The sequence below is a fragment of the Hyposmocoma kahamanoa genome, unplaced genomic scaffold (assembly GCF_003589595.1).
Source record: "Hyposmocoma kahamanoa isolate Upper Pololo Valley unplaced genomic scaffold, ASM358959v1 119, whole genome shotgun sequence".
Classification (NCBI taxonomy): domain Eukaryota; kingdom Metazoa; phylum Arthropoda; class Insecta; order Lepidoptera; family Cosmopterigidae; genus Hyposmocoma; species Hyposmocoma kahamanoa.
Genome location: NW_020653409.1, coordinates 3,902,586 through 3,913,458, shown reverse-complemented (window position 1 = coordinate 3,913,458; position 10,873 = coordinate 3,902,586). Strand labels below are relative to the sequence as shown.

Below are 10,873 nucleotides of genomic sequence, written 5' to 3'. Positions count from 1 at the left end.
AGTGGAGTAAAAAAATGTCGTTAAAAACCAAAAACTCAGATCTGCCACAAACACATAGAAAAATACGTAAGTTCTGCTGTTTCTTTCCGTGGCTTAATTGGCAGAGCATCTGGTACGGATTGCATGAGGATGCTGGTTCAACTCCAGCCGGATCGAATCAATTTTTCTTAATATTTTTTTTTCTTAGTAGTAATTTCACAAATAATAGAGTTCATTAACTGATCTAGACCATAACATGGCAACTTTTAAGGCCCCCATATATGGAACGTTTATCATTTCAATCAGTCTGAAACAACGAATCGAAAGTGTTTTGCTTAAATATCAGAGAAGTAGCGACGGATCGTTAAGATTAACGTGACGATCGATCGAAATGCGGAATCGTCTGTGTATGTGTACCTTTAGTCGACAACTTAAAATTAATTACCTAGAGGTTATAGGTGGCAAGCGATAAGGAGTGTGTATATCATTGCTTTCCGTGTAAGTAGACGCATGGATCTCCTGTTGATACAGCTCGTACAATTGAGCCAGCTCCGGTGTAACATCGATGCCCATCTCTGAAGAATAAACAAATAATTCAACCAATAATAATAATAATAACGCACACACTCAACATAGCCCCGCACTAGGGAAACCCTGGGTCGCGGGTGCCATGGACACACAGATAAACAACCACAAATTACACCCAAACTCACGAGAGAAATAAATGTAGGTCATATAAATATTTCGCCCGGCCCGGGAATCGAACCTGGGACCTCTGCGTGGCAGTCCGGCATGGCAACCATTCGGCCACGGAGGCAGTTAAGTTAACCAATAAGTGCAAGGTCTTTATAAAGTGGCCAGATGTATTACTGTACGGCAGGTAACATTGCCAGCCGTTTTTGTGTTCGGTGTCAAGTGTTTTATATCCGTTATATTTGTCTAAATATGAAGATACCACTGAAAGCAAAGGGAATGAATCCTTAACCGTCTCATCCTTTTTAGTCGTTGTTTTCAAAGTTAGTTTTATGTCCGTATTTGACTGTACCTTTCTAGAAAAGGAATTTAATTCCCCTTTCCACCATCGGGGGACTAGACGCAGGGTTCCACGTCTGTTGTAGATATTCCAAGGATTCGCATGTAGCGTTTCGCTTCTACATTTATATGGCGACCGGCTTTGAAGTGGAATTTATTCTCAGAGCTTTCACCTTTTCAAGGCGAGAGGGAATAAGAATTATTTAGGTAGGCTTGCTTCGTTCTCGACCTCATCATTACTTTCGATCAGGAAAAATGTACGTCAAACGTGAAGAAAAAACTAGGATTTATTTTAAAACAATGGTCAACAGAAAGTGACCCATAACCAAATTCCGTCCGTCTTAGAGTGAATACCTAGTATGTGATTTCTATGCAATTTTTTAAGAAAGATGTAAGAAATATGTGATGTAAAATGTAGTAAACGCGATGTTTGTAGTCAGCATTTTAATAAGTCAAATTATACCTCTTTCAGATACTACATTACTTTAATAATATTTTTGAGTAAGAAGTTTATAAGTTTTTCTTTAACAAAAATCAGTAAAAACGAACTATGTGAAAACGCGTGTGCGACCTTTTACTCTAAGGCGACTATACTCTCTTTTTAGAAAAAATCCTCAACACATAGATGGCTTCATGTTCATACAGTGTAAGTATACCTTCGAAAGCGCGACGTTGTCTAGTGATAATCTCATCCGACAGCCGCCTCTGCGCGTCGCGACGCTGCAATGCGAGGTCCCGGCGTCGTAGCTCGTGCGCCCGCGCAGCTCTCTCGCCCTGCAGCGCCAGCTTGTCTGCCTCTAGTTCATGGACGCGGCATACTAAAGCTAGGACTTCACGCTCTGGGCCGCTGTTTATTCGCGCTGGCAGCTCCTGAAACATTGTACAAGTCTTTAACAGAAATTTGTTATATACTCGATGGTTAAGATGACGATTGTCAATCCGCGTCTAGCCCTGTTGTTCAGGGCTGAGGCGGTTTGGTGGGTCTAAAAACTTAACTGCATTATAAATTATCTTCTGACTGAGGTACAACATGATTTTTGCCAGTTGTAAAGCGTTTTGTAAAACGCGTTCTGGAATTTGTAAAGAATATATTACAAACCTATACCACCTAAAGTGCGGTCTCTTAATTCTCACACCGAAACTTCCACTTCTGGGCATGCAGTCAATCTGTTAGCAGCCATAATATAAATTGTTATACTACTCGCGCTTCAAGTGAGGTGGCTTGCTGCGAAAACCCTGTCTGATTGCGACCGGCTTGAAAGGGTTGTAACCCTAACTAGCCGTGAACAGGTTCACGGTAATGAAACGGGAAACTTCCGGTCCACAAAATTTATTAAAGCAGTAAAGTTTAAAGAAAGGACTGTAACAATAAAAAGGTAAATGTAAAAAAACAGGTGCAACAGTATAAAATGCTCCCTACACTTTATTATTAAGGCACTTACCCCTAAATGGGCCGAGTTACTGAATTACAGATATAGGTACACGAAGGCTGTAGACTTATAAATTATTACACATGATTTAGCTTATTAAATGATTATAAACGTAGTAAAGAACCAGAATTAGCGATTATTCGCGATGGAATTTGAAACAGCTTCGACTGTTGTGGCGGTCGAGCTGGGAGTGACCGTGGTACGAAAACAAAATGAGAAAGTGAAGGAAGATGGAACTACTCAAATTTAAAATTTAAATACATGTAAAATAAAAAATGATAGGATACAAGATACAAGCGGAGAGAGGCGATACAAAGAGGTGAGATGACGGTGTAAGGAGGTCTCACGTCACAGGCTTACCTGCTCGAGCTGCGCGCCGCGCAGGCGCACCTGCTCGAGCTGCCGCTCGACGCGGTCCCTCTCGGCGCGGGCCGACTCCTGCTCGCGCTCGACGGCCGCCAGCTCGGCCCAGGCCTGCTCCACGGCCACCTCGGCCTCGGCGCGCTCGCTGCTGCCGCTCGCGCCCGATTGCCCCGTCCCGCCCCTTCGAAACACATCCCCAAGTATCGATTAGACTTGTGCCTGATCGGTCCTTAGAGGGAGCGGTCCTAGTCAGTTCAATCGGTCAACTGAACTAGCCGACCTAGTTCATTTATTTCATCTAGTTCCTTAGTTAGTTAGTTCGTCTTGTCCTTGCTCGGACATTGAACGAACGCTCCAAACTAGTAATTTTATTCACATGAGCTACTACGGACTTCTAGTATTATAACACTGTACTAAATATTAAAAAATCGGCACTATTTGATTTTACTTCATATTTTACAGGTTTAAAGACTGTCATTCTAACTAAATATCGTTTTTTTACAAAATAAGAATTTTAGTTTGAATGGTGTGTTTAAAAATCAATATTTAGGTACAACTATTTCATACACTCGTACACGTAGGCTGATATTATACATACAGATACCTACCAAAAAATATTGCTTTTCTGCAAGCTTGTATATATACATAATGTACGAACTACAACGAACGAGCTGGCAACGTTCAATCGTGCATCCCACTCGAACTTGTACTAAAAGTAATGAAAGATCGCTATTTGTCCTGCATAGAATATGTATAGAATAGAAACGGTGCAATGTTTCTATTCTATAAAAGACAGGTGAACTATCAACGCAGATATTTCCTAGTTCGCACTGAACTAAAAAAAACGACGAACTATTAAAACCGTGCAAGACGAACTAGTTCATGTCGGTCAATGTCGGGAATATATTCCTAATAGTTCACATTTCATGAACAATACAAATACAAGCCCAATACAAACAATACAATCACAAACTAACCGAACTTTTTTCAGTTAGTGCCACAGAAATACAATATTATAGATTGTAAGGATTTCGTGGTCATTCACTACTTTCAGGCTTTTTACCACAGTCAAGTCAAAAAGAAACCATTCTTTTTATTTTCCCGATATTTCGGAACCATTGCAAGCTCCATGGTCACAGGTTGACTGGACGGCGGCAGATGAGTTCAGTTTATATTATTTAATTATTTATTAAACTTTATTGACCACAACACATACAAAAGGCGGACTTAATGCTAAAAGCATTCTCTACCACTCCACCTTTGAGGAAAACGAAATTCACAAATGCGGCAAATTAAATTTGCGATTGTGAGTGCAACCTCGCCAACTAACTACTTTCACAGTTTGGTGAGAAATTGTATTATGTTTTCTTGTAGGTATACCTAGTTTGTATGAAATAAATTAATAAACAAAATATTTAGTTAATAATGTATTAATAACATAAATGTAATAAATATTAGGTACTTCTTCTTTTTTTTTATAGCACCAAGCGACGGCGACGGGACGAACAAGTCGTGCGCCTGTTGGTAAGCGACACCCCCATCCTTATCAGTTTTTTTTATTCTTATCAGTTAAATTACCTATTCCTGCCGCCAAGCAGTAATGTCAGCGTTACTGTGTTCCGGTTTTGAAGGGTAAGGGTATGGTGAAATTACAGGCACGTGCGACTTGTCAACTTATGTCTCAGAGTGACTAGCGCAGTGGCCGTGCGTCTCAGATCTTTGCGAATTAAAGCTCTCAGTGGCACTGCAACTCGACACGTCACTTAACAATAATAATATTATTGTTTTATGTATAATTCTAATAATTCTATCCGTGACCGCACACATGGGCTACAAGTGCTGCATGGACTGTGTTGAGGCACCGCAGTCACATCGAGATTATCATTCCTGAATCCTCATCTACTTATCGTGTCTTTGCAGTGACCTACCTGAGTGCGAAGTCGATTCAGCTCTTGCTGCTCAGCTGTTGCTCTAGATCAGCAATTGCTCCTGCGTGCTATTTTGATTCAAATCAGGATCAGATGGGTTTCCGAGCGAAAAGATGAACCTGATTCCTACTATATCTTTCTAATTTGTGAGCTAAATCAACTATTGTTCCGATTAGAAATGTCAAAAGTTTCCGATCAGCCAGTTGTGAATCGCAATTATGCGCCTCGACTCGGAAAAGACGAGGTTTCCGATCTGGAGAGGGAATCAAAATCAAGCTGCTGAAGGGTGATGAAACCAGGCTTTTTTATTTTGCACATCTATAGTACCGGCACGCTATGATGGCCGTTTTGACAGATTACAATAGTGAGGTCAAATCTCAATTGATTATCGAAAAAAATATAATCAAATGTGAGTCGTCAAAGTCAAAGTCAAAGTCAAAATATTTATTGCTTTCTTGTGTTACATAATGTTTTTAAAATTAAAATAGTATTAACTTGACTCTGTTAGGGCGCCCCAATTAAAAAATATACATTAATAATAAAGTATTTTTAAAACAACAGCTAATAAATTAAACAATGATAATGATAATAATAACATAACATGGTACTTCTGATGCAGAATGGTACAAAAAGGAGTAGGTTGGTAGTCATTCTTCAAAAAACTGCTTCAGGATGTAGTAACATTTTGCCGAATGGTTTAATGATATCAAGTGACGGAATACGCAAACCTAGTGTATGATCCATGACGCAAACCCGAGCGATTGACAGCAGCACCCTCTCCTTATAGCTTCAGTCATTAATTGACAAAAAGCTAATATGACAAAGGCGCCTTTTTCGAGATGTCTGAGTTTGGTTGAGTTTGAGACGAAAAAGTCGTGCGCCTTGTGGTAAGCTCAGTGCTTTAAATCACAAAGATCTGACGAGCACTGCCCGATGCCCTGCGACATAAGTTGACAAGTCCCATGTGCCTGTAATTTCACCAGCACCCTTCAAAACTGGAACACAGTAATGCTGACATTACTGCTCGGCGGCAGAAATAGGTAAGGTGGCAGTACTTCCCTGGACGGACTCTTTCACATGGAGCTCTACTGCTACAAAAAATATATTACTACTAATATATAATACGTAGGAAATTATCTATTACCTATAACTCTGTTGCGTGCTAAGCCTAGATCCAGACAAACTAATAGGCTTGTAGAGACGATTAAATCTTGCCTCCCAGTGAGAAATCGTCGCATGCTGTCTCTCAGCATCCAAAGCCAATCCCAAAAGGTGGCTATCGAGCTCCATGAGTCGTCGCCGAAGACGCATTTGTTGCTTGAATGTGGAAACAATTGCTTCTCTGAGAGATTTGAGATGGGCCGCGTCTTCTGGTGATACTTCTTTGTTTGTTTCTGTGTCTAATTGGAGATCTTCTTTTGTTCTGTGAAAATGACAACAATGAGTGTAATCAATATTTTCTGATGACGTAGTTTGTAAAATCGACTTAGCAAAAAAATATCGTTGTAACGTCTGTAGCTAGCTTAGAGCGTAATATGGTTGAATGCTCTGAAGTAGTTAGGTACACAAACAACCAAGATTTGTATCAGAGACGTATCCAAACGTATCAAATGACAATTACAAAAGTCACAAACCTAATCGACTTCCCAAACATTTTTCTTCGTGTTTATTTTTTATTGTTATAACTTTAAACAAAGATCGGGCAATAAGAAAACAATCGCTTCGATTCTGTTGAATTGGAACCAACGTCTCCCAAGGCCAGAGGTACCTCCCTGAGTGAAGAAAACTCTTTCATAGATTTCTCATAGATAGCGCTACGGCAAAAAAGACGTTAAAAACCAAAAACAAATTTAATATCTGCAACAAACACATGGAAAAATTCGTAAGGCCCGTTGGTTCGTTCCGTGGCTTAGCTGGTATAGCGTCAGGCACGGTTTGCTGGGAGATATTGGTTCGAATCCAACTGAATCGAAGTGAATTTTAACTAAGTGTCCTATCTTTGTTTGTAGTGAAGTAATTTCACAAACAATAATTGAATACCATGGTGGTGAAATATCCTAACGTTCAATAAAACTTACCTAATCCCTTATTATTTTTTTAGACAAAAGTTAGAGACAAAAGTATGAATCAACATGCATAATTATCGGATAACTATCAACGAAATATCGTGATAATTAAGTATATAAAGCGATTAGTAGGAATATATACCTACCTGGATTTATCATCCTTCATCTTGTGCTTCAACCGCGCGATCTCCTCACGAAGGTCGCTGATGACTGTTCGGTATTGAGACAAGTGCATCGGAGTCTTCACCAGCTCTCGTTCAACCTGCAATGATTATAAAAATAAAATCATACTCTTGTAGTAGCCGCCATGCTGAACTGCGCGTGGGACATGTTTGCCATCGTGATGAAAGGGTTTGTCAATCGGTTTAAGGTACTCGCAGATACTAGGAATACGTTTCGTATAACATTTCGAGGAGGCTTCCGTGTCATAGTGTCTAAGGGTCGTATTCTAGAACTCTTCTCAATGCTCAAGTCAGGATTTGAGTATGGTTTAAACCACTCGAAATCATACTCAAGTCCCTGCCATTAGGGTCGTATTTCCAGTGCTTGTGTTGCCAGTGCAATCCTGACTTGAGCATTGAGTAGAGTTCTGGAATACGACCCTAACAGTCATAGTCATAATCTTTATTGCATCAATATTGTAGCATATAAGTCCTTATGAGCTAGTGGTGTTCTCAACTAATGTTGAGAACACCACTAAGGACTTGAGGGCTAATGCCCTGTAAGGGCATTGCAAAAACATAAAAATAAAATTTAAGATGTCAATTAAAATGAATTATTAATAAACGAGATACACAAAATATAAATATAATAAATATTATAGCGTGCGTGCGTCAAATAAAATCAAGATGGTAAATACAAAGTGGTGGCACAAATACCTAAAACTTAATCAGCCCCCGCAGCCTGATCCTATTATGAACACAAAATGTGATCATATGTCAAAAGAGTATAATAGTATAATATCGAAAAGAGTATAATAATATAGTATAATATCACGTGACGCGTGTAAGTCTTTAAAATGATACGAACTAAACGAAATAATTATGTATGAGTGATAAATAGAAGAGTTACAAATAATTTTATAACTCTTCTATTCAAGCATAAAAAAGTTATCGACTAATTTCATTCTGTAGAATTTTTAAATGAAACTCTCTCCTCAAAAGTTGTCATTTTGCAGATGTGGCCTTATTAAGGTGGTTTCTTGAAAACACGCCTTGGTAAGAGGGCCGCCCGAGCGCGCCCGTGCTCGCACGTGTCGGCCTGTTCGGATTCACCGCTGGTCGGCCTTTGCTCTCGATACAAATACGGCGTGAAGCTGCCAGGACGTCACGGGCCTTAGGAACGCACCATTACACCAAAGGTGCGATATAATCGTACAAGGAACTTCGCTACACTCAATACAATTGAGTTTTCAGTATCAGAACCGGATTATTAGTATGTAGGTACTCCATAAAAACGTAAAGTTCCCAATGGACATTGAAGCTGATGAGCTTTTGTCTAACATCATATAATGAACAAAAAATGCCTGATGTTGATAGGCGTCAAAGTCCAGGCTTCAAAACCAACACAACCACGACACCGTTTTGCTTGAAATATGAAGTCAAAAGAAAATTTCAGTTATAATTTCAATGATTTATTAAAACAATGTTATTTTGTTTAAGCTTTATACACAATCGACAGTGTTTTGATGTATGAAAACAATGAATAGACTTAATGACTTAACCCTTTCAAACATAAGTCACGCACAGCGATATTTGTTAAACAATAGACGTACCCTGTTCGTGATGGAGTTGGCCTTCTGCGCATAATGCAACGTCGACCGTGTGGTGTCGCGATGTGAGTGGCCGGGCGCCACGTGTGCCACCATGGCCGTGCGGCACCGTCCGCCCAGCACCTCGCGCAGCAGACGGGTAAGTTTCGAATCCCGGTAGTTCACGTATCTGCACAAAACAGGTGCACATGTACAGGGTGTTACATATGTGCAATAAACACCGGATAAGAAAGGTTTTATTATTGATACAAAGATCGAAAAACACAAAGAATCACAACTTTTTTATAAAAAAACAGACCTCAAAAGTTCATGGAATTACATCTATTTGCCATTTATTGAAATCGGTTACCGGAAAGTCGTGGAATATTTTCTTCAAATTTAAATTGGACCAATACTGAGGTACCCTCTTTCCAATAAAAAAAAAGAATCATCAAAACCGGTTCACAAATGCCGGAGTAATTGCGTAACACACATACAAAAAAGTCGGTTAAAAATTCCTTCGATCTGACTGGACTCGAACCGACGTCCGTTGCCATGCCGGGGCCGCCGCTCTTACCAACTGAGCTACATACCTAGTCAGCAAATCTTCACAAACACACAGAGAAATAACAATAACAAAACTAGTGGAGTGTTTTTACAAAAAAAATATATGAATATCATTGTAGTAAAAACATGATGATACTCAATAAAATCATTGCAGTTAATATAGCTACATCTGTCAGTCTTTTGGTAGTTGTTAAGGTACCTGGTTGAGTGAAGAAACTTTCATAAGTTTCTCACAGGTGCCACTGATGGCAATAAAGCCGTTCTAACTGTCGAAGTCTGACGACATCCGTGATCGGATGGCTTACACACCGGATTTCATGACGTCGCCATCTCTGAGTTCCCGGGTTCGATTCCCTATCTGATCAATATAGAAAAATAACTTTTCTATATTGTTCTATACGTTTAATTTCGTCTCTAAAAAAGTTAATTCTGAAATAAAGCCAGTGACCCCGCCGCTCGACTCAGGCAAATTGAACCGGAAAAATTAGAATTAGAACTGAAGTATCTTAAGACTCTTAAGTTACTTACTTTGGAATCAGAGCGACGTATGTCATGTTGTATAATATTTATTCATTTAAACCCAATTCAAAGATCTCCAACAAGCACACAGAGAAGTTCGTAAGGTCTACTGATTCAGTCTGTAGGTCGGCTGGTAAGAGCGGTGGCCCCGGTGCGTGGCAACAGAAGCCAGTTCTAGTCCAGAAAACCAAAGCATTTTTTTTTATTTGTGTTGTTCGACTTTATATCGACAATAATAACAAACTAGTGGAATATTTTCAAAATATATGAATATCATGGTTAATATTATGATGTTTTACTAAAACATCATAATATTCAATAAAATAAATATTGCAAGTGTGTACATATTTGTAATTACATTTCTTCAATTTATATACAAATCTGTTGCCCCTGTATCACAAAATATTTAATAATGTAATTACAACAACGTAAATCACCTACCTAGCGCCTCCTGACAAAGCCATGATGCAGTTCCCAAGGGCAAGCAAGGAGCGGTTGATGTGTGCCCCTTCCAATCGGCGCGCACGTAACCCCGCGCGTTCAGACCCGGCCAGGTCTATAAGGAATAAGCGCCCGCGTTGTGTGCCACCTTCGACTTGGCTAGATACTGTTACGCTGTGGGAAAACATATTTTCCTTAAAAAAAAAATAAACACACATACATACTCGTATACTTCAAGCCCTTTTCCCATCGAGGTTAGGCAGAGACAGCAACCTTCCACTTCTATTTCTAATTTAACCTTCCCCCGCCACACGTGCATTGAATTGCCTCATGTGTAAGCCTTGTGTAAACGTGCATCCTGAGCGAATCCACTAGTTTGCCTTGACGTTTAGTATAGAATCTTAAAGAAACTTATTATAACAGTGCAGTGTAGATGGACGTTGCTAATTTCGCACTTTTCACTAGACTGGCTTATTGGCTTGGCTTTGTGGAAAGACTCGTCAATTGGCCCCATGTAAATGGGCCATAAGTGACGAGTGGAACAAGTCGTGCGCTTGGTGGCATCACAAGAACAAGTGACACACATATCAATAGCACTTGCAGTACCACTCAGAGTTTTAAATTGCAAATATTTGAAGGGCACTGCCACTGCGCCCATCACAAAAACCTCATCGACACACATCAGTGCTTTCATACATGCCCGTCAGTTTAGGGTACTCTTGACCACGCTTTTAGGACGTCCAACTTGGTTATCGTAAATTCGCGTTGGTTGGCCCTTACCAATTTTCTTGCTCAAAC

At 39.8% G+C, this 10,873-nt stretch overlaps 1 protein-coding gene across 1 annotated transcript; it reads right to left on the bottom strand.

The window, feature by feature from the left end:
• Positions 1-420: 420 nt before the first annotated feature.
• LOC113240010 (kinesin-like protein KIF19) lies at positions 421-10,263 on the bottom strand. The gene is made up of 7 exons (XM_026477204.1): positions 10,076-10,263; positions 8,573-8,738; positions 6,945-7,060; positions 5,877-6,155; positions 2,802-2,985; positions 1,668-1,881; positions 421-554 (listed from the first exon to the last, which is right to left on the bottom strand). Exons 1-7 carry the CDS (start codon positions 10,261-10,263, stop codon positions 421-423), a joined length of 1,281 nt encoding a protein of 426 aa, XP_026332989.1.
• Positions 10,264-10,873: the final 610 nt, after the last annotated feature.